This window comes from Rhamphochromis sp. 'chilingali', assembly GCF_963969265.1.
Source record: "Rhamphochromis sp. 'chilingali' genome assembly, chromosome: 4".
Lineage (NCBI taxonomy): Eukaryota > Metazoa > Chordata > Actinopteri > Cichliformes > Cichlidae > Rhamphochromis > Rhamphochromis sp. 'chilingali'.
This window is the reverse complement of record NC_137948.1, coordinates 4,275,693-4,299,589: the sequence shown is the minus strand read 5'-3', so window position 1 is coordinate 4,299,589 and position 23,897 is coordinate 4,275,693. Positions and strand designations below refer to the sequence as shown.

The 23,897-nt window shown below is 38.9% G+C and overlaps 1 protein-coding gene across 7 annotated transcripts; it reads left to right on the top strand.

Moving 5' to 3' along the window:
• The first annotated feature begins 1,490 nt into the window (after positions 1-1,490).
• Positions 1,491-22,836, top strand: pecam1b (platelet and endothelial cell adhesion molecule 1b). 7 transcript variants are annotated; one of them, XM_080879323.1, is made up of 16 exons: positions 1,491-1,674; positions 1,778-1,813; positions 6,601-6,897; positions 7,794-8,075; positions 8,155-8,430; positions 8,940-9,212; positions 10,790-11,068; positions 11,731-12,006; positions 13,422-13,532; positions 13,646-13,676; positions 14,612-14,691; positions 16,584-16,637; positions 17,633-17,722; positions 18,417-18,473; positions 20,265-20,287; positions 22,091-22,836. In XM_080879323.1, the coding sequence occupies exons 1-16, from the start codon at positions 1,632-1,634 to the stop codon at positions 22,190-22,192; spliced, it is 2,310 nt and encodes a 769-aa protein (XP_080735449.1). In that variant the 5' UTR covers positions 1,491-1,631; the 3' UTR covers positions 22,193-22,836. The 7 variants fall into 7 exon arrangements, 6 of the variants coding, with proteins under 6 accessions (XP_080735449.1, XP_080735450.1, XP_080735451.1 ...); XM_080879324.1 differs by lacking the exons at positions 13,646-13,676; positions 14,612-14,691; XR_013971292.1 differs by lacking the exons at positions 18,417-18,473; positions 20,265-20,287; positions 22,091-22,836 and having other exon boundaries at positions 1,492-1,674; positions 14,616-14,691; positions 17,633-17,708.
• Positions 22,837-23,897: the final 1,061 nt, after the last annotated feature.

Sequence of the window (23,897 nt, the reverse complement as noted above, 5' to 3'; positions counted from 1 at the left end):
AGATAGATATAAGTCTAAAAATACCATGTTTTGTGGTGATGGTAACAATAACAGCTGTGTCTTTAATAAAATGATTAAAGCGTGCCTGTAAAGTTTCATTCTGTTTTAATGTCATTTCTAGTGACGTGCTTGTTTATAGTTTAAAAAGACTGAATATTTCCAGCTGCAGGTTCAGCTCCAAACTGAAAAATGTTCCAACAATATAAAACAGGTTTTCTTAAAGGCACATACTCATAGAAGTTGGCATTTCTTTAGTTAGATGATAGAAAAGCACCATGAAATCTGACCGTTCCCATTTCAACTAACCAGAGAACTGCTGCAGTAAAAGCATGTGGTAGGTTACTGCAGATAAGTAGGTTTGAGGCCTGTGGTTATTTCACAGCTGCATTTTCTTTTTGTTCTTTATAGTATGTTTTATCATCACTGTGTTGTCTATAACTTTAATTCATTATAGTAATAATTTTTTAACCCTGAAAATGAAGACAAAGCCTTCACTTTGCAAGTCTGGACCGACCTCACTACAGTGGGTGACCTCATCAAATCAAGATTCACTGAGGAAATCCTCCTGATGTTGGCTCAGAAGAGACACGTGAGTGAGCTGGACCCGTTCAGACGTTTTTGTGTCAAGTCCCTCCAGACGTCACTCGAATGCCTCTGGAATCATTTAGTCTTTGTTTACGGGTGGGGTCTGTCCAGGGACGAGGCTGATGTGGTTCCTTAACAGAAGAAGAAACAATGTTTTTCGGAAGTTTTTAATTCTTGAAAACGTATTTTAATTTTGGATAATTTCTTCAATATTAATTTGCCAGTTTTTTTTCTCTAAATATTAAACGCTCCCATGGTTCAGTTTGACCTTACTATTGTTTTTATAGCGTTTTATTTACCTGAGAACTTAATTCACCTTTATAGCTAATTGTCCATATGATTTCCAACTTTGGAAAGCACTTTACAGTTTTATGTAATTTTAAATAAGCTAATAGTAAACTAAAATTAAACACAGGTATATTTTTAGGTCTTTTACTTCAATTATAATCTGTTCATTTAGAATTGAATACTTTGTGGTTGATTTTGCTCTGGAATTATTTTACCACATCACAGACCAAACAAAGTAGTGGGAATATTTCCATCTCCATGTGTCCTGTAAGAGCTGTGCTCAGATTTATGTCAGGGAAAACTGTTTTCAGCAGCTGAGCCAAGCATCTTCCCATCAGGAAACGGCTTCTCTATGCAAAGAATGTTGTACTCGTCTTCTTCTCCCTACCTGCATGGCCAGGTCAGAGGTCAAAGGCCTCACTTCTGCACCCCATGCTATTCAGCATTATTGTGGCTACTATTTCACACACAGAGACACAGAGGAGGCCAGAGGAGAACATTCCACAACAGCAAAGGCCGGGGCGGTTTGAACATCCTGAGGAAACAACACTCACTTCCTGTCAAATTAAGCCAAGCCGATGACTGCTTGGTGTGATAACCGTCGTCACTGCCTTACCAATGAGCGGCTGAGCTAAAGCACCACGTTAATGTCCCGCTCCCGCCTCCCAGATCCTGACCAGCCACACGACCACACCAGCAGCCAGCTTTGCCACAAGCTTGTTAACCTCCAGGACAGCCAGCAGCGTTCCTAAGACAGCATGGGCCTCCCACAACGGCTCATCCTCACCCTCCTGTCCATCTGTGAGAATACTCACTTTTAATTTTATATAGAAACTTTTTTATTTGAGGATACAGTTGATGATTGTCTCTAACTTTGTGGTTTAAATTCTTTATTTCTTCCAAGACCTATACTCAGCAACCGTGGTGAACACACAGCAAGGTGAGTACCATTTAAGCTAAATGAGAGATGTAAATCCATGCTTAGACTTGATCTGCAGGAAACACAAGAGCTGAACAGGCTCTCAGAAAGAGCCTGTTTTCATTGAGCTTATTGTTGACTTTCCATTTACTGGGTTGGCGTCAATCATCTATCTTCCACTAAGACTGTGGAAACAGTCTGAGTTGTTATCAGAGATTTCTGGTCTCTGCCATGGTGGAAAAGTTGCGACACAAAGCGTTGGGAACATGTTGGCGAGCGTTGTCACACACCTCCCTGTACTCTGAAGTTGGTTTGTGATGGAAGGCATGAGTCACTTTGGATCAGCTGTGCAGCTGTGCAGATTCACGTCTGACACAAGGCGTGTGTTATCAGCAGGTCCAAACTGGAAGTAAAACCCAGGTTTAAGTGGCTTTGTGGATGTGTTTGATGTATTTTTCTGAATCAGGTGTAGCTTTTGCAGTTGTTGGGCATTTTGGGTCATTTCTTAGGTGTGTTTGTGGAAATGTTCTGGGCAAAAAAGCTGAACCTCAAATCGCGCCTGATGAATCCATTGATGTGAGTGTTCGTGTGGTCGATAAGAACCACCTAGAGTGTGTAGATTCAAGTGTCTTATAGTGTTAAAGTCCTCAGTACGAGTAGAAACACACAAATAACCAGTTTTATTCGCTTCTTTCCAGATTGTGTCTGATGAAAGTGTTTTAACCTCCTAAGACCCGAACTCTTCCACCACATGCATTTTTAATTTCTCTTTGATATTTGGTCACATTGGGACCCAATGAATGTAAAAACAAAGAATCACCAGATTTTTTTTTTTTTTTTTTTACCCGATTTTTGTTCCTAAGAAAAATGAGAGTCACGTATGAGGATATTCGTTTTAAATTTTGATGAAACAGAGGCAGCATAATGTCCTCGTGAGTGGATATCAGGCCCGCGTAGAGCAAAATTTAGTAATTTGGTCTGGAGAACCCAAAATGTGATGTCCACATATGTGGACGCCAGGTCCTAGGAGGTTAAAGATCAGGAGAGGTAAATAATTTAACAAGACAATAGCCAAGACACACTACACTCTTAAATGAATAGATAGATAAAGACATAAAAGGGGGTTTTTTTTATTTAAAGTACATTTTTAGCAAATTTCACACACAGCTGGGTGTACAGGCGAGACACATTGTAGGAAATAAATACATACAGTACTAATAAATACATAATACACAATAAACACAATAATAAATACATCTTATAATGTGCAGTTTTTTTAAATACATCTCAGTCTTTTCATCTCCAGATTTACATGTACATAGTATTTTGCACTTTCCAGTGAAAAAAGCTCATTTAGGAGCTTCTGGCTGTGTGTATCTGTTTTCCTACACACAAAGGGAGAAAAACTGTTTTTACATCATTTTGGATTTTATGTCTTTTATTGTTTCTGCAATGATAATTTCGCCTCAATATTCACAAAGCCATTCAGTCCATTTTCAAATGTACTGCTTGCCATACGGCACATTATGTTTTTATGTTTTATACAAAATAAATCAGCTAAAGGGTTCATTTTTTTTGCTCTCCTCTTCTAATATTTTTCAGTACTCATATTTAAATACTTTGATTACTCAATTATTCTTTTATCCTTTTACTCATGTTGTCCTGCGCCCAAAAGCCATATAACTTAGAAACTGTGATTCTTAAAAGTGTGGTATGTATTGTCAACATGTAGAAAGTACCATATACAGATTTAAAATATCATGTCACATTTGACCTCTGACCTCTCTTTTAAAGGCAATAGACTGATCTTTAGGTCAAAGTGATAATAATGCTATACAGAGAGATTATTTGTATTGACAACATATACGATATATGGGGATTCTAAATATAATATTATATTTAAATTATATTTATATTCTAAATATCGCCTCTTATCCTCAGCTGGACCTGATTCCTCCTCTTTAAGGTCAAATAACCTTTCATTAAAAGTCCTTTATCTTTAAAACTTTGCTTAAAATGTTGTTGCCTTTGTTTCCATTGGCAACATTTAGGAAATGATACCGGTGTTTTAAATATCACATTATAGTTTGGATCCAATTATGTCACATTTGATCTCAGATCTCCCACCTGCCTTTCTTTGAAGCTGACCCCAAAATGTGTTATATCTTCATTTTAGGTTCTTCCTTCCCACTGTTTGAACAGGTACGACATCATAGAAGCGAAAACTGTTGTTTTAAACCAGACTATTTAAATAAAACTGAATTAAAATTTTTAGATATTTTGTGGATTAAAACATACAGTATTTCTTTATTTTCTATGTAGTAAAATATAAGAAAAATTAGTACTGCAGGATGTTATATCCAACTCAACATGTCAGTATTGTGACTCACTATCTGTATGGAGCACCAGCAGCAGATCTCTGCCCTGCATGCATGCTTTTTTCTCATCACCAGCTCTGCCAGTCCTGTTGAATGATGCTGGGCATGCTCCAGATTCATCACACCCTGAAATGGTGAAAGGTCCCCCAAGTAGCTGTTTGTCTAACAAAGTGCTTTTCCTGCCTTCTCAGGGTTTGTTTACTTCCTCTAAACAACACACTCTGAGTCACAGCAGCAGCCTGTTGTCTCTAATACTTGACCATATGGTGATCTAGTGGGGAGACTTCAACATACCTGTGCAGATGCTTTTTGTTTCTCATTACCTGCAGAAAAAAATCACAGTTGTTAATTTAAAAGTCTTTTCCTCTCTGGTTGCAGATGAGACTAGGATGCAAAGTGTTGTCCCTAAAGATTTGCGAACATGAACACCTGTGTCCTGAGAATGACTCATTAGTTTTTACCTGTGAAACATAACTGAGTCATGGCTTTGGGACTAACTCCGGTGATTATCAAAGCTTTCCCATGCTGCTGTGTAAACGATGGCAGATGTAATTAAACCAGAAAAAAGGGGCTGAGAATTAAAAAGCATCACTAAAAGAAAACTGATTACACACACAAAACTAAACAAAACAAAGAAAATGAGTGTTTCACAAGGACAGAAATAAAGGAGCAAATACAAAAATGCACACGTATGATCCTGTAGTGTTTACAAAGTGATTCTTATCAGTTTTGTGAGTAAAAAATGGGGGAGGAGGAGTCACCTACCTTTGTTTTTTCACCCAAGAATTTTACACTCATACAATATGAATTGTTTGTATTTTGCATTGTCTCTTGTATGAGTCTCACATCCAGCCAGGACATAGCTACCAGTATGATGGCATTCCACAGAAAAACATCAGCTTCCTGAGCACGAAACTCGATACTGTGACAGCTGTTAAAGATGTTTTTGTTGTAGTTGTTGAAAATATATCAGCAAAATGACCTCCAGGGAGTGCCATTTTAAATAGGAAGTGATTGAACTGTGACTCAGAAGCTGGACAAAGAGGCTTAAAGGTTTGTCATTCTTGTTTGTAAAATTTAAAGCAAATGAAACCAGAAGCAGAGTTTCATTTTTTTGCAGCTCATCCCGGACGAGCCCCCAACCTGTCACTGCTCGGTTCTTAGGCTGTGGCATGAAAGTAAAGGACGCAGTGATGAACGGTGAACTTGTGAATCATGATAGATTAAATCAACCAAGAAGACAAATAGACTCATTTCCTTTTTCTTCCCTGGAACAAATGGACTAAATGTTCTGGCTACCTCAGCCAAGTGTTGCCATGGTGCCTTCAGGGACACCTAAGTATAATCGTAACCCTGATGAAGGCCATTAGCTGAAATACATGTGCTACAAATGTTTCTGGAGCTTCACCCTCCACCTGAATTGTTTCAGTTTAATATGAACCCATTTGTGAGAAATCAAGCACCTACTGCACAGAAGCCCTGGGGAGAGGATTGTTTTTCCTCATAAGAGACAGCCAACCATTTTCTTCATCATTAGTCAGTTGTGTTGTGATTAAAATGTGACATGTTACTAACACAGACCTGTCATTATTCCCCCAAAGTCAATGTTAATTTATCTGTTATATAAGGAGGAATCCTGAGTTGATATTGTTCATATCAATGCTAATTCAGGATTTTCAAAATATTTTCAAAGAACGATAAATTCTGGACCTTTTACTGTTTCTTCTATATGATCATAATTGCTGTTTATTAGCTGTACTTCTCTCATTTTTGCAAAAATGGCAAAGCAAGCTGAGTATCTTTGGTTAAAGCTTAATATTTCTCCTTAACAGCTCCTGTAAATTTCAGCTCCTTTTAGAAAAAATTGCTCCTTTTCTAAAAAACAAATACATAATCAAACGTTTTGTTTTCACGGGGAGTTCTAAACACTAACAATCTCTCACTCCTGAGTCAAAACAAACATAACAACATATAACTGTGTAACGCAAAGCAAGAAATCCACCAAGCATATCTATACTATGATGTGCTCGGGATAGATACATTGAGGAAAAACATAAATATTGTAAAACTAAATAGTAGTGAACTGTAACATAAGGTTCTTCATAAAGTAATATGTAGAATTTACTTTCAAATTCAATTAAAGTCAATTCAATTCAGAGTTATTTATAGTAGAACAAACTGTCTGAAGCCTGAGTTTTGGCTCATACTCTAAGCTCATTATCTGGAACTCTGGTGTTTAATATGAACTTACATCACAATATATATGTGACAGAAAATAAGAAGAGTGGACTGCACTGTACACTTCAACATGGCTGAACTCTCAAAGGAGTAAAATTAATATAAAAATGGTTTGAGGTTAAAAGTTTAAGGCTGAGGATATATGGTTGGATAAATGAGTTCTAACTGATTTTGTTAAATCTCATTTCATAGAATTCAAAATTCAAAGTGTCGAGCTAATCATTGAGCCCAGGAACGATGTGACTGCGGGGACCAATGTGACTCTGAGATGCCATGCCACAGTGAGCACGAGTACTGGCAAGGGGCTGATTCGTGAGTACACCATATTGAAGAATGACAAGATAGTGTACACCAAGACCATTGGCTCCTCTGAGGACTTCGTGTACCAGCTGCACAATGCCAGAGTCTTCAGCACAGGCTTGTATCAGTGCAAGCTAGACATCCAAGGCGACACCAAGTTGAGCAAAGCGCAAAGACTCAACGTACAAGGTGGGTTTGTTTTCATGCAAAGCTGCAGTATTATCAGATTATGATAGAGTTTTTGAATTCATGAGGATGTACTTATGAATTTATGAAAGAAAAATTAGTTTTTACACATTTTGCATTTTCTTTCTGTTTTATGACACATGACTGACATGCTTGCAATATTCTCCCTACACACTGGTCAGCTGTGGGAAGTTCACATCAAGCTCAGAACTATGCGCCAACAGCCCTGACATCATCTTAAATTATATATATGTGCTTTTAGTGTGGAGAGCAGAAGCCTGAAGCCGCAGTTATTGGGGACCTATTGGTCATTGTTTACAAGAAATGTGATGTCCATTTATGCTGGTACTTAAAGCTTTAAAAACTGACCCACTCGTGCCTTTCCATCTGGTGGACCGTACCAGCAGTCCTGCACAACAGCTTACAATAATTGTCAGGTGCAGAACAGTCCAAAAGCACAAGTTATGACATTGTTAGTGACATCACTGCTGGGGTAATTCTGTCCAGTTCTGACATCTCTGTTATATTATTGGTCACAATACAGCAAAACTATCTCCATAAAGAGACTAACCTCAAATTTGACACCGGAGAAGTTACCTAATCAGTACACCCACCAAGGGAAAGCACCCAAAATCTTGGAGAAGAAATCCTCAAAATTGGCCAGACTGAGGTGGAAGAATTCTCTTAACAGGTAGAGATCTCCAGCAGAATCGCAGCCAGGGACGGGCAGCCATCTGCTGCGATTGGCTGGAAAAGAGAAGAAAGGAGAGCAGAGAGAGAAAAGCACAAAACAAGATCAGATTATGATCAAAAATCTTTTTAACCTTCGTGTGACACTGTGGATGTGTTTGAATGCAATACCAAGTACATGTGGGAGATCTGTCTGTTTATGTTTCCAGGACTCTCGCAGCCAGTTCTCCATCTTAATACGAACGTTGTTAATGAAGGGGAGGAGGTACAAGCCACCTGTATAGCTCCGGGTGAAATAGGGTCCTTCATCTTCTTCTTCTTCGATAATGATGAACAGATAAGCAGGGTGGAAGGACTCTCCAACCAAGCAAAGACCACTTTCAGGTTAAGCGGTGCTGACATCCACAAAATTCACTGCTCCTACAAGATCCGCACAGCAGAGGACACCTTCCCTTCAACAAAAAGCAACAACATCACTGTTTCAGTCAAAGGTCAGTAGCATTTTGAAACTGTGCTGCTTTTTGAAAGCACTGGTCTCACCTCAGTGCTTCATTTATTTTGTCTCCACAGAGCTTTCTATTACACCAGAACTGAAGATTTTCCCTGACTCCACAATCTATGAAGGAGACCACCTCAACATCTCGTGTAGTGCAAAAAATGTTCACTCCAGCTCTGAAGGTTACAAGCTATTCCTGAGCCAGGGCACCAAGCTTCTCAGGACTGGCAACTCTACAATAAACCACAACATGGTTGCAGTACCAAAGGCCTCTGAAGCGCTTACATTTGACTGCAGAGTGGTAGTGAGAAATGTGGAGAAATACTCTGAGAAGAAGATTTCAGTGGTTGGTAAGTGGACACAGGAAAGATGACCTCTGTAAACAGTTATCTGAAGCTTATTTTTTGGATGGCTGTAGGACCACTGGTTCATGGACTCAATATTTTGAATAATAAAGTATACTTTATTGATCTGCATTTAACCCATTCACTCAGTGAATGAGTAATTCATTCATTCACTGAGTGTGCTTGTATTACCGTCCCTACACACTGCTCCCTGCAGTACCTTACTCAGGGGTACCTCAGGGTAGAGTTTCAAACCCCCCACCATCCGATCATGGGGCCACCACCTTACCTACTGAGCTATCCCCACCCCCTAATGAAGCCCTAATGTTAGTGCTTTGGCTGTGCAATTAATGCAACTTTGTAGCCATTTGCTATTTCAGTAATAATAATATGCACTTTAGCACACTAATGGTCTTTTAAAATAGTTTAAGCATTTTTTGTGTTACTGCATTAATGTTTGCAAAAATGTATCCATCTAGACGCTGACTTGGTGTGTTTTGTAAACCTATCCACAGAGCTCTTCTCAGTGCCCAGTCTCACCATGTCTCCCACTGAAGTCTTTCAAGGGCAAATTATGACATTGACCTGCAACAGTGATCGTTTTGCCTCTCAAAGAATCAACAGGGAGGATTTGGAGTACACTCTTTATCCATCTAAAAACTTACCAAGCTCTGGTAAACCTGGAGTATTTAATGTGAAGGCCCTGCAGAATGATTTCAACTACACCTGCTCAGCTGAAGCCAAAGGCATCAAGAAAGATAGCAAAACCCTGATGATTCGTCCTAAAGGTGAGTTTTCTTTATCTCTGTTTGGGTCCAGGGTATAGTGCACACTGATGCCCTTCTGGTCCTTCAGTGCATAAATGTGTCAATAAATAGCTTCATCTCTAAATGCACTGATGTGTCCATGTGGCACAGGCAGTATAGCAGGTTGTCCCTCGTCTTCAAGTAGCTTTGCGTGATGTGTGCAGAGACAATGTGTGAGTCCTGGTAAATGTGGTCTAATGGTTCATCAGACTAAATTGTTATGTCAGTGCAGTCAAGTCCATTTTACATACAAGTCATGATAGGACTCCTTCTACATTGGTGCTGGCCCAGCTCTTGTATTACAGTTATCAGTTATCACCTGAATTAAGAGAAATCAAATTTCAGTAAAAAAACAAAACAAAAGCTACTAGCTGCTTAAATAAATGAACAAATAAAAATAATAAAGTGCATCGCCAATTTAATAGACTACGCTTATTCCCATGGCATCAGATACTTTTGTCAAATCGCTGCCTGACACTCGTAGTTTAGACAGATCAGTTACTCCTAAATCATCACTTAAGGACAATGTTAAGGACCATTTAAATGCACAGAGAAAGCCTTGTTTTTCAATGTGTGAGGTACTAAACCAAGCCTTTTGTTAAACCTAATGCCTGAACCTAAGTAAGTTCTCAACATAAAACTCCCGAACAGGACATGAGCTGCGTTCTCCAAGCTGGCAAACCTGTGACTCGCCACCATCACCCAGGAGAACTGTTTTCTCTGTTTTCACATTACTCCATCAAGGCAATAATGCCAAAGGATAATAATGGAATAATAATAATGGTAACACTGGAAACTAGAACCAAGAATCTTGGCTATGAAACCTGACTTGAAAATAAAATATAAAATATACTTCAGGGGGAAAAAAATCTGAGAAATCTGAAATGTAGAAATTGTCAGGAAACGTTTGCTGTGTATCATTTAAAAAAAAAAAAATCAAAAATGAATCAGAGTTTACTGTGATTGATTGTAATCCAGCTGTTTGTCTTCAGCTAACCATGGCAGTTAGTGGAGGCGGCTGGCTCACGATTTTGTATTTATTTCACTGTGAATAACCGGATGCATCAAAATCTCCTTATTTTGCTGTTTTTACAAATTTAACCACACTGACAGTAACTAAAATTCAATTTAGATTTTAAGCAATAAAAACTACCAGTGTGTAAATCGGCAAACCCATTCTGAGACATGAAAATGAACCGAAAACAGTCATTTAAAAATATTGTTTTATTGCAGTCATAGCTCTTAATAAAAGCTGATAAAAAAAATTCTTCCTTTCTTAGTATTATTACAACATCGTCGTATCCAGTTTGATAGCTGGAGTTGGGCCCAGTTATCAAACAGGCTGCTAGTCCAACAAAGGGCTAACACAAAAACACAAACAACCATTCAGGTTCACAAAATTAAAAATCACCTTTTAATCAGCAAGGAGACTTTCATTAAATTGTGAATAATTTATGTTTCTACACTATGACACAAATAGCCACTATTTAAGCCTTCAGCAGCAACTTTTGTTTTACTTTTTCAGTTCATAAAGTCTGTGCTCTGTTTCTCCTCTGTAGTTCATGTCTCTGCTCTAAAGATTTCAATTGAGGACAAGGTGATCCTGAAAAAGAGCTTCACCATCTTGTGTCAGTCGAATGGCAGCCTGCCGATAAACTACACCCTGTTTAAGGATAACGTCCAAGTGGGCACAAAAGTCATCCGAGAGCAAAATCGACAAGCTGTCTTTATGGATGTCATCAATGAGCCTGGTGAAAGACAGTACAGGTGTGAGGCGAAGAATAGTCTCCATTCCAACAAAACTGGCTCCAGTCAACACCTCAGCGTGAATGTCATCGGTAAATATTTAAGCCTAACTGATTTTTTTTGTTCGTTTCTTTACATTTTTTTTAAAATAAAAGATGAGAGATGAGAATATATGTAGAACATTTGGGATAAAGGGTGGAAACCAACAGAAAGAGCTAGCCTGGCTCTGTCTTTAAAGGGAATTTTGTCCTCTGTAAAATATCACTTTGACCACCAGGTGGCAGTGTTTTAAAAGTGGGCACATTAAGATGTTTTTGGATTCATTCGATTTTTAACTTTGAACGTTTATCGTTAATTCCACCTCTATTTTCTCGAGAAGCTTTGCTCGGGGTGACATTGTAAATAAGAACTTATTGTTAATGATTTGTCTGGTTAATTGAAGCTCGCATTTACTCACTGCAACACCTTTTGGCATTAAGCGGTATAACATGAAAGGACCACCCAACCCTAACTCTATTGTGTGTGTATTTGAAGAGATAGTGTGTATCTCTTCAAATCAGTACACACACAGTTTGAACTTGCATCCTGTTCAAACTTTTAGTTACATTTACAACAAGAAACGGTGTCCTTCCTGTTTAATCTGCACAAAAACCACTGTAAACACTGTAAGCTTAAGTTCTTGTTTTAAAGCCAAAGTAAAACTTTACAATGCTGCCTAATCTCACCTCTTTGCTTCCATGTTTTGTTCTCCCAGTGCCTTTGAGCCAAATGACTCTGGCCGTCATCCCTTCTTCACTACAAATCTCAGAGGGAGAAGAACTCAATTTCATATGTAGTGTTAATGGCACAGGGCCAGTCACCTTTAAGTGGTACCGAACCGGCAGTGTAGTACCGTTGCAAACCAACACCACCACAGAGACCTACTCAAACTTGGAGATAAAACCAGTCTCCAAAAATGACAGTGACGAGTACTACTGTGAGGCTTCCAACGGCGCCAACAAGGTCAGAAGTGAGAACGTAAATGTACAAGGTGAGACTGAGCTCAGCAGGCATCACCCTGCTCTTATTGGTCGTACAGTATTTTATTTCAATGTCAGAAACAGCCCCAAACCACGACCTTTTCTTCAGTCTAACCAAGTCTTCAGTCCTGCAGGAAATTTATTTTGCATTGCAATACCACAAGTAGCCAGTAGGACAGAAAGGCAGCTAAGGTGGATGGATTCACTATGACTTTAGCCAGTTAGTTTAGCACATGTTCTGTCCCAGACAGTGTTGGGGAGTAACGGAATACATGTATCGGCGTTACATATTTAAAATACAAAATATGAGTAACTTTATTTACCATTTAAAAGGTGGTATTCAGAATACAGTTACTTTGTTGAAATAAAGGGATTACACGGCGGTCTTTTCCTGTTTCATATGTTAGGCTGTCTCCTCTCTATTTTTGGTAATTCCACGCCGGTGGAAACAAAACACGCAATAACAGAGTGCCTGAGTCCAATCTCGGGGCCCATGTCACCTCTACTTGCGGCCCGTATAATGATGTAATGAAATATTTTTTTAAATTATTGCTCAAACAATTATTTAATATGAAGGCAATAGGCAGAGTGTTACAGGCATAGCCCTAAAGAATGTAGTCTCATGGGCAGTGCAGCCCAGTTGTAAGTGAGTTATCAAGACTTAACTGTACACTGTGTTCGTGTTTTCCTCCGAAACAATAAGTTCTGTTGGAGCAGCTTTTCTTCGCCTCTCTCTGTCTCTCGCTAGCAAAGTTGACCCAGACAACAAAGTAGAGCTAGTTTTTGGTTACGAGCCCGACATGGAACATGAAGCATTAGCCAGAGGTCCCTTTACTGTGGTTCGGAGCCGCGGACCTGATTTATATATGCGCGGAATAGTTTTCTACACGGGATCGCTGCAAAAAGTGCAGCCTTACCTAATGTCCACCTACTGTTACACATCTATATTAAGATTTCAAGATCTAGTTGGTATTGGTAAAAGTAATAAATCACACAGCAATAGTACATTAATGTAGATGTAAAAAGCTTGATAATATATTAAGTAATCCAAAGTATTCAGAATACGCTACTCTCATTGAGTAATGTAACTGAATACATTATAAAAAACATTTTGGGGCATGTATTCTGAATTTTGACTTGATGATAGTAAAAGCTGACAAAGATGTCTCCAGATCTGCAGATGGATATTTCAGACTGCACACACTGACTGTCCTGCAAACGCACATTTCCATCTCCTGTAATGCTTAGAAAGAGGAACGGTTTAAACGTGGAAGGTTTCCAAACAAACAAACAAAAACAATGATCATTGTATTCATCTACCTTTAACCCCATCTTAGCACCTTCTTCTCCTTCATAAGCTGCTGTTTTTTCCCTTTTATGTTCTTTTGTGTTACTGACTTCACCTCCCATCTGTGTCTCTCTACAGTATTCATGGCACCGTGGAAAAAAGGGTTGATTGTCGTGGCCTGTCTGCTGCTGCTGCTGCTGTTAGTTCTGCTCTTGGTGGCGAGCATGCTGAACATCAAATCTAAGAGAGGTAGAGAGACTTACAATCCTCCAGCAACTCAGGCCTCTGTTGTCTATGTATGACAACCAACCGTCCTTCGCCTTTTTCCCTCTGCTCCCCTCACTTGTCCTCTCTTATTGTAGATAGAAGAGAAGCAGCTGCTGAACTGTCGGTGTGAGTTATCATGAATACTTGCTTCCTCTGAATGTCACAGATATTGCAGATGTTAGTTTTATTCGCTCATGGCTCGGGTCCTGTAGTAGTGTTTGGTGTCTCTAAAGAACTATACTGGTTGTTGTGCATATTAGTGTGGTTAAAATAACAAAAAGATCATGTGTTACAAAGTTTAAAGGAGATCTTTTGTTTGTCTGAAGCAAGCTTCTTCAACTCCTCCTTCTTAAATTCAACCGTCTTCTGATTGGCTGCTCCTCGAAAATAGAAGATTTAAACAGCAGGTGGGTGTGGCTTCTGTGCTCACACCCACAGCATTGAATCTGAAAATTACCTGGACAGAGACTGACCTTACTATTTGAAAATCTGGCTATGTTTCACATGAACATCAATAATGATATTGATGAGGATAATGAGGAAGAGTGTAATAGATCGCCTTTAATGTCCAAGAATATCCTTATCTCTGAATAGTACCCTACCTACATCGGCTGTAATAAGCCATCATACAAACATCTAATACAGCACGTGCTTTATTATTCTGGTCTATGTTTAAAAGAAATCACAAATACACTAACTGTTAATTAAAAAACACCAATACTATAAACCCTGGTAGAAAATGAATGAAACTACGAGCTTAAACAATCACAGCACATATCCTGCGCTTTGTTTTGGGTTTTTGTTTTAGCCAGTTTTCCAAAAAGTCAATTTTTTTCAATTACTCTTATTAAATCTGCTTATTCAGGCATGGTTGATTTTTATAAACAAAACATGTGCAGGCAAGAAGCAGGCTGTAAGCTAGAGAACAAATGACCACAACATGCAGAACCACCTCTATAGTTTTGTTTTTATGTATGTTGCTATGGTGATTAGTGGAATTTGTTTGATTTCTTTTTGAATTCACTGCTGCCTGAGCTAACTTTATTTTCACCATTTCTCAGAAAGCCTTCGAGCCCTAAATCAGATGACCCTTTAACAGTGAATCTAACCCACGACACAGACGTTTATAATGCAGCCACAGGTAGATTGGTTTTACTTTTCTCCTGTGTGTCACTAACTGGCCTCATTAGTCATTATGCTACCATCCAATAATCCTTCCCCTCACTCGCACAATCGTAGCCTGCAGCATGTAACCCACACCCCCCAATGATCCATGTTCTACTATGCATGCATGGCTCCTGCAAAGGAGACCTGGTTACCTTTTGTTTGTGGTACAGTCTGTGTTGCCCTTCTGTTCATGTTCACATGTTTGAGTGTGTTGTCTGTCTTTGCTGTCACTGTTTTTAGTATTTTAGTTGGAAATGTTTGTGTCTAAGCAGAGGCAGGAAATGTAGGATTTTGCTGCAGGAAGTAAACAGCCTTAGGTGCATGCTGGGTGATAGTGAAGTCACATGGCAGGGCACTGATTGTCACACTTGTTGCAAACTGCTCAGCGCGCCCGTTATCATCTTCTTCCAGACGCAGTGTCTTTCTTTGATGGCAAGGAGGGGAGAGTGACCAATGGGACGCGACATAGCGTGGCGTCGGTACCTGCTGACATCAGCAACAGGAGCAGCTACAGTATCCCAGCCACAGTGTAGAGATGCCCCAGCAGTGGGCGGAGGGACATTGATGCAATGTTTACTTACTCTGAAGGAAAAGGAAGTTCACAGAAAGACATTTCAGGATGAATACGAGCAAAAGTAATCCTGTTAATAATGCTAATTTTTTAGGACATTATAGACAGATATTTTCTCACTACAAAGGAGGCTAAAAAACTACACTCACTGCTCCCTCTCCCCTCCTCCTGCCACCTAAATGGCCTCTGAATTTATACCAAACATTATCGTGTCTGGCTGTTTGTTTCTTTGCTCACTGTGTCTGTCTGCAGTTGCACGACTACAACTCTACTTTGCTCTACTTGTCTCAAATGCATTTTTAAAATCGGGCTGATTTGTAAATACGCTTTATTATACTCACAGGAAACGTGTGTATATACTTTTGGTTGATCCCTTTTCTGACTGGAAGAGAGACTTGTAGAATAAATATAATGGTTTAATTTAGAGGTGTGTTGGTGCCCTTTATTCGTTATACTTCTTTTTTCCTGCTCATCTGAGGATACATTTGTGTAAAAATGTCCAAGAATAATATTTATTATTATCATACATGCATAGTGTTTGGTTATCCTATACCCAAGGCAAAAAAAAAAATCAACATTAATATCTGAGAAAGAATGTGTGCAACAGAGACTTCCTTGAAAAACTGAAACAATGGAGTCTGCAAGAGACTTCCTATGTTGGAGCAGAGCACGCTCACGGGGATCGTTGCTGATAAAAACCAGTGTTGGTGAGGAGGGTTGGAGCTTATTTTGTTTCAGCCCAGGCAAGTTTGAATGAGTGCAGTAGGTGGAGGAAATTAATCACACAAGCTTTGGTTTACCAACTGGGAAGTTGTTTTTGCTTTTCAGCCGCTGCTGAATTAACAACCTATTGTTTACGAAGCAGTAAAAGATTTCTGTGTGCTCCAGATGAGAATCTAAAATCTGCTGCTTTTGTTACGGTTTCAATCTCCCCAGTGGGCCGAGCTGAGGGAGTGTGCCGCCAAAAGTTTATCTCATTGTCTCTTCTGACCATGTGAAAACATGAAGGGAGATTTGGGGAAATGCATTTATTCTCATTCTTGACAAGACTTAGATGGGGAGGCTGGTAACTCTGTGTGTGAGGCTACCAGCCGCACACCCAACAGCAACAAGGAGATCAAAAAGTAATGAACCACACCTGTGGTTATGTAATGTAAGCGTTTACTACTAGTTACCTATTAAGGTATGTTTTTTTATTCTTACTGGTGCACATTTTTTGTTACTTTAATTTTGGCGGATGACTAATAACCTGTAATCAATTAAGCAGTCAATCAATCTGCCTGTCTGCTTTACAGTGAAGGTGGACAGAGCTGAAGTCAGCGTGTGGAGTAAACGGAAACCTGAAACAGGTGAGATGAGATACGAACATCATCACTGTTTAATGCTCTGACATGATTTCATTTAAAATGAGTTAAATTTAGAGAGAAAGTTCCCACCTGACCCCCTCAGAAACAGCTTATTCTTTTTTAAAATAACTTCAGCAAATTTAATGAGCTGTCCTGGATTTACCCTTTTTGTCTCACTTTATGACAGCTGTCCATTATGAAGTTTATAAAAAAGACTGATTGTGACACATGGTGTGAAAATGATTTGGTTGCAGCTCTGAACAGAGCTTACATCTGTTTTTCAGCCCTGAACATTTTATGTGGATATCCCACATTCTTCTGAAGCTATGAGGCCTGAAACAATAACACGAATTAAAAAAATAAAAATCCAAATTTAAACCCACACCATTATACTTTGCATGGTTTCTCCAAAGCAGGGGTCTCGAACTCCAGGCCTGTCCTGCAGGTTTTAGATCGTGCCCTGGGTCAACACACCTGGATCAAATAATTAGTTCATTACCAGGCCTCTGGAGAACTTCGAGACATGTTGAGGAGGTAATTTAGCCATTTGAATCAGCTGTTTTGGATCAAGGACACATGTAAACCCTACAGGACACCGGCCCTCGAGGCCTGGAGTTCGAGACCCCTGCTCTAAAGTGCAGAATTTATTCTAGAAAAAAAAGAAGAAGAAGGTCACGTGGTCAGATGATCCTTCTACTAAAAATGTACCTCTCAAAGGAATTTAAGCCTTACAAAGTAGGTTTTCCTGGTGTAGTTGGGAGTAGCTGGAATTGTGTAGCCATCCTCCAGATTTATACCACAGCTTTTTTCCAGCCTGGCTTCATAGCTATAGCATTGCAAGATGAAAGTGAAATAGTTCAATTCAATTCAATTCAATTCAATTTTATTTATATAGCGCCAAATCACAACAAAAGTCGCCTCAAGGCGCTTCATAGATACAGAGAAAAACCCAACAATCATATGAGTTCAGTGTGTTAAAGATTTTTTTATTGGTGCAGAAAGCGATGATGAGATCAGCGAGGTGTCCAACGAGCCTAACGTGGAGTACACGGAGGTGGTGCACGCCCGGTCAACAGATCCTGCCAGAGGTCAGCAGTGCACGAACACAGAAGGGAAATAATCCAGTATTTATTTTAAAAAATGAAACAACTGTGCGAGAAGACACATTAGGACACAGACTTAGGCATACAATACTTATAGAAACAAGGCCGGTCGTCAGGAATATTAGGAAGCTATTGTGTGCGATGTGAATGAAGAGGGAAAAGAGGGGTGAAATAAATACAATAACAAATAGAGAAAATAAGTAAATAATAAATAAATGGCTTAATATATAATAATATGCAGCTTTACACAAAATGTTTTTTAAACCTTTTGTTGGTCTGTCCTTGTTCCTTTCTTCGCAGTTTCCCCAAACCTCCTGAAAAAAGTCATTTTCACCGCTTTATGCACTTCCTTTATAGTTGATAAGAGCAACCAACGCGTACTAGGAGGGGTCTAATTACCCATAATTAATACATCTCCAGGTTGCTGTAAATGCAGAGATAACTGCTGGGATTTCCACAATCATTGCAGACCTTATAAACAGGAAGGGTTTAACTAAACGCCAGAGTGATTTCTGCTTCTTCTTCTTCCTCGTGGTCTTGTGCTCAAGGTCCCATCGGACCTGAGATGGCAGTTGGAGTGTGACATAACCTGCCTATTTATAGATCACAGAGACAGTATCTGCTAAAGTTTGTCTTTTGATGCTCAGGCAGACTAATGTGTTTCTTTTGACTTTAACAGTTCCACTGAGAAAAGGCACAGACACAGTTTACAGTGAGCTCCAAAACTCTCCAAATGGTGAGTTTGATCTTTGAAGCAGCTCTCGTTATTTATTTTTGTAATTATGATTTTACATTTTAACTTTAGATTTGTTTATATAACTACAAAGGGGTTTATTTTTATTTTTTTACCAAACTTTTCAGTTTGCTTCAGCTTTTGAAACTGTTTTAGCATCTTTCAGCTCATTGTTTTGGTTTCCTAACCAGCTCAGATAAGCTGCTTTTGAAAGTGAATATGGAAAACTGGAAAAACCTATTTCATTAAAAAAAAATTATGTTTAATTTGCCCCTATAATTATTTATAATTAAGTAGATGTTTATTCAAATTTGATGGATTTGTTCATTCTCAGATGAAAAACAGCAGAACCATCTGTCATGGAAAATGAGTTTTTGTCACTTCAGTTTTTTGTTAGAAAGGACTCTCGCTGTGAGACAGTCGATGTATTCTTAATAAAATGAAAAGGCATTTTATCCCACTAATATGTGTTTTTCTCTAAATGTTATCAGGCAGTAGGCTAAAATTTGAACAGCAATTTATTTATTTTTTATTTTCACCATCTCACCATCCACAGATGAACCTCTCTCACACTGCTTAACTTAATCTGTGAGAAACTATTCAGAAAGTTAGTTTCACAATGGTGCTGCTCAGCAGTCTGATGTCTTCCTTAAGAGTTTGTGATATGGAGGGCTAAAACTGCCAACATCAAATAAATAATAGGTACATAAAGAATAATAAGCACATACTAAAGAATGATATGCCAGAATATCCACCGTAAATAATAATTAATGTAAGAGTTAATTAATTTGAGATATTTACAATATTTTAGTTGCCTTTAAAAAATGGAGCCATCAAAAAATTTTAAACATTTAAATTAGGCCTGTGCTGTATTATGAATAATATGTTCACTGTTTTATTGTTGCTCTCAGACTCTACTGACACAAACAATAATTTTACTCTTCAGCTGATATCAGTTGACAGTCTGCTCTTTCTTTGTTCTGCTTGCTTTTGTTGTTAGGGTTTTCCACAAAATTTGGGGAAAATACAAAAAATTGTTACAAAAACACAAAAATGTGAATAAATATATGTGGAAATTGTGGGATAAATAAATCCAGACATTCATTAAACATACATACAAATTAAAAACGAAAAATATCAGTATTGTAAAGACCTGCAGTTCTGGTCCTCTGTAGTATGGAAACCTCCCAATGAAAGCCAGTGTTGTTCTGAGTCTATATAATTAGGCTTTGGTTATCAGCCTATTGATTGTTTAATCATATAAGCTTATTATCTGGTTGTGCTGCTTCTGAGTGACAAATAATGAGATAATGCAGCTTTAAAACCTGCAGTCTGATTTTATCAGAGACACTTCAGATCTAACCAAATATCATTTGAAGATTAAAAACTTCCATTACTCATAGAAAGACAACTTACCCCTTCCAGCTACACAACCATGACCATATCCTGTTACTACTGGCAGGGACTTCCTGTTATTAGAACAGCAGCCAGACGCTGCATGTCTCTATCAAGAAGTCCATCGGAGTCCTAATGTTTCCTGTCCAGCACTGATAAAAGACGATGAGAGAAGAATCTTTAAAAGAGAGAATGTGGTAGATATCGATTTGGATGACTGAGACTGAACTTATAGGCTGAAACAAAGGCTTTTGCAGAGGAAGAACGAATGAGTCAGCAAGGTCACCCAGGTCAACATAACTGCCAAATGACTAATGAATGACGCTGAGGTCAGCCAGTGACTGAGCAGTGTACACACCCAACCAATGCACATTTAACCACTGATACTATTTCCTGCAGGTGCTGCTGATCCCCCCGACTATGTGAGTAATTATCTGCACAGTCACACTCGTCTTCAGACGTCTTTGGTGGGATTGTTGGCAAGAGAGCACATGTTTCACTTTTTATTACTGCCTGTGACCTGTTTATACGCCCTTATATTAGTATACAAATACATGACATCCACCCATCCATTGATTCTCTTCCTCTTATCCTTATCAAGGTTGTGATAGGCTGGAGCATGTCCCAGTTATCATAGCAAGACAAATACAAGACATGTAACAGTAATCTCGTGTTTTTTTTAGTGTTTTCAAAAGCAGAGTCCATGTTTAATTTGATAACAGGAGTTCCTTCAGTCTTGTACATCACGTCATTTCCAGAAACATCCATTGTGTTTACTGTACTTTATACGCTCAGGAATATAAAAACATAGAAGTTTCTGGCACCTGCTTCCAAGGTGCACAGATGAGATGATGAAGTCTGGAGACTTGTCATGTGTATGAGCTGAGGTGTTTTAGCTTGTCGCCTTCACCAGAATCATCACGAGGCAAAATCATTTTAAATAGATTTGCTATGTCATACATGGATCTGCCACTGAGTCTGGGTGGCCTTTGGGAGCCTTTGGAAGCAGACCTATCAACTTCAAGTGGTGCAAAACTTCAACAGCATGCTTCAGTTGCACTTCAACGATTTACGGAACAAAATGGTGCCACCCAGGTTTTCTATTGGACCCCTTTCCATGGCCTGAAGCCACATGACTGCTGTAGATGCCCAGCCCATCCTTAGATATGGCAGAGGACGTATATGACTTGTTCTTTTCTATTTTTATGACGGCCCTGAAGCACTTCAGTCAAACAATTAAATACTTCTATAAAAGTGCTGCTGGAGTTTTAACCTCTTCACTTCCTCAGTATCACACACGGATTAATGCATCCGTAATCTTCTTAAGATTGCATCTAAATTTGATGAGGTATTATGAGTTATAAATGCATTGAATGTATTTACTTCACTTGTTACATTCAAGTGTTAAAAGCCTCAGTATTGCACACTGAGTGTATGAGTTCATGATAATGGCGGGTACAGCTCGTCAGTTGAATCATGCATAAGCACCTGTGGAGTGATGATTAGTACTGGTGCTGTATATTTTTATGCATTAATGAATGATTCATGCTTTTATCTTCTTCTGGAAGTGACACAAGATGAGAAGCAGTATAAGTTTATCTTCATTTTATTGCACACTTGTATTTTTCTGCCAGTGGGTAAAATAGTCACCACAGTTTTATATAGTAACTCATGTAATGTATCCTTCTGCTCTCGGTGACCCTCTGCAGGCCGATAATCCAGAGAGAGGGAAACGGCTGTCAAAGTTTCCAGACGAGAACAAAAGCATTTGGGCCGGGGCTTCCTTCCCTATCAGGCAGTCAGATCAGGCGCTGCGGTCCAGTCAAATTACCTTCAATCCCATCTCAGCCAACATACTGTCTCCCACTGAGCTCTAAACATACCACTGATGGCCGCGCTATTTGTCCTTAAATGGTGCTCAAGGCGGTTAAACTGGGGAATTTGAAGAATAAACTGAGGATGTGACATCACTGTCTAAAAGTGGCTAATTTCTCATTGTTGTGTGTTCTGGATAGCAGATTTGGTTTGCTCAGGTCAGAATATTTGGTAGACAATTTGCAGTTTTTGCTTTTGGCATCTGTTATGATGCATAAAATCCACATAAGCATAAAACATAAAATCAGATTTGAAAGTATCATATCTTATTTGCAGCCACGATCAAATACTGCTTTGTGTTGTGTATTTAATAATCAGAATCTTTATTGTCTTTGCTTGTGTGTCTGCAGGGTTCGGTAGAATACGCTGAGCTCAACCGTGAACAATTTGAGATTAGTCAGTACGATCCACAGGTCCACAGCTACCAGGACCTCCCTGAGCCGGTGGACTAATAAGATCACAGCTGTCTCTCCAGTCTTCTCGTACTGCTGTGCTGTTTTTGTTGAGCTTTTTTTTTTTTTTTTTAATGAGCATGCATGAGTATGACATTTGTTATCAGAAATATGTCTCTCTGTCACATACAAAGATACCAATGCGATGTAAAGGGAGTTCAGGTAAAATGAGGTTAACTCTAAACGAAAAAGAAACACACAAATGTTCAAAAAAATGCATCGCAGTTATGTGTACAGATGCTACTTTTTTTGTTGTTCCCTCCTTTTTCTTATTTTACTTTTTCATTTTCAAAAATGAGAAAGTGGAATTTAAAACCAAAGATTTAAGTTGTTCATATTAAAAAACAAACAAACCCACGTTACAGTTTTGGCACTGTGTAACAACTGTCATTATGGCACTGCACCGCTAGGGGGTGTCTTTACACTATTGTGGTAGCAGGGGAGACCCTTACACTGGACTGTCTGCAGCCAGTGCAGAAGAGCATGCTGCTCTCTTCTCACCTGATATCAGAAAGACCTTGTAACGGGCGGGTGCAGACATCTACCTGACCCCGGGACATGTATGGCCGGATTGTCTAGAGCCGTGGAGAACTTTCCACTATCGACTTCTTACTGTTAATGCCAAATAAAAGCCCGGTGTCCTACCTGCCTGACTGGACTTCCATGCTACACTCCCACTGGGCCTGCTAGCTGCTCCTCCCTCACCACACATGTTACTCTTACATGTACAGTTTCAGTTCTTAAAAATTCATGCATGCATAATCATTAAAAGCAATGTATATATCCTTTTAAATTTTTCCTGTTTTTTGACTTAATCATTTTTAATTTCATGTTGATTTGTAATTTCCCACCATCAAAAAAATATAGATTTTCAAAACAGCATCCTCCATATTCTTTATTTTAAAGGTATGTTTTATATAAATATCCCGACCTTCTTACCTATCTTGAAATCTCGGCATTTAGCCGTGGTTCAGGAGGTAGAGCGGGTCGCCTGCTAATGAACTTGTCTGTGGTTTGATCTCTGGTTTCTTTTGCATGTCAGAGCATCCTCGGGCATGACCCCTAGTTTGCCCTGATACATCGACTGAAGTGTGTGTGAATGTTAGGTTAGGGGAGGAAATGGTTGTATGAACACGGTGGATAAATGTCACCTTCAGGGGCATCAACATTTCACTGGCGCCGAATGTAACGATGATGTTTAAGAATGATATTAATATAATATTAATAATAACATGTGTTAAATAAAAGTTTAATTGATCTTTTATACAGCTTTGTACACTTGTGGATTCAGACTCCACCTTCCTGTACAGTATTTTTATTGTTTATCTCATTTGCCAAAATGAGTAAAGCCCCTGCTGCCAGCTACTACAGTTGTGACTTTACATTATGATACAAACAAATGGGTGTCAAATATGTGAAAAAGCCCAGTTAAAGGGTTCTGGTCCAACATGTTTAGCTTCAGTGTGTTTGGCATTTATTCTCTGAAGCTCTACTAGAGTAAAAAAAATACCCATTTTTATTATGATTCAAATAAAATATTCACAAAGTGGTGCAATCGCCTCAGTTTGAGTGTGTTGTATGAAATCAAGCCTAACAGCTCTAATCATTGTTTTCTCAAATAAGTAATTTCCACTAGAGTTCGTCATTGCACCAGTGGGGTGAGTCTTTCTTTTCTTTACAGTTTGTTGGTACTTGGTTCCACCTT

What these genes read in the sequence shown, in the direction of transcription:
- pecam1b (XM_080879323.1), top strand. Translation starts at nt 1,632, where the DNA reads ATGGGCCTCCCACAACGGCTCATCCTCACCCTCCTGTCCATCT. An exon ending in CATCACTGTTTCAGTCAAAG is followed by an intron (nt 8,076 to 8,154) that starts GTCAGTAGCATT and finishes TTGTCTCCACAG; the next exon opens with AGCTTTCTATTACACCAGAA. An exon ending in GTCAACAGATCCTGCCAGAG is followed by an intron (nt 17,723 to 18,416) that starts GTCAGCAGTGCA and finishes TGACTTTAACAG; the next exon opens with TTCCACTGAGAAAAGGCACA.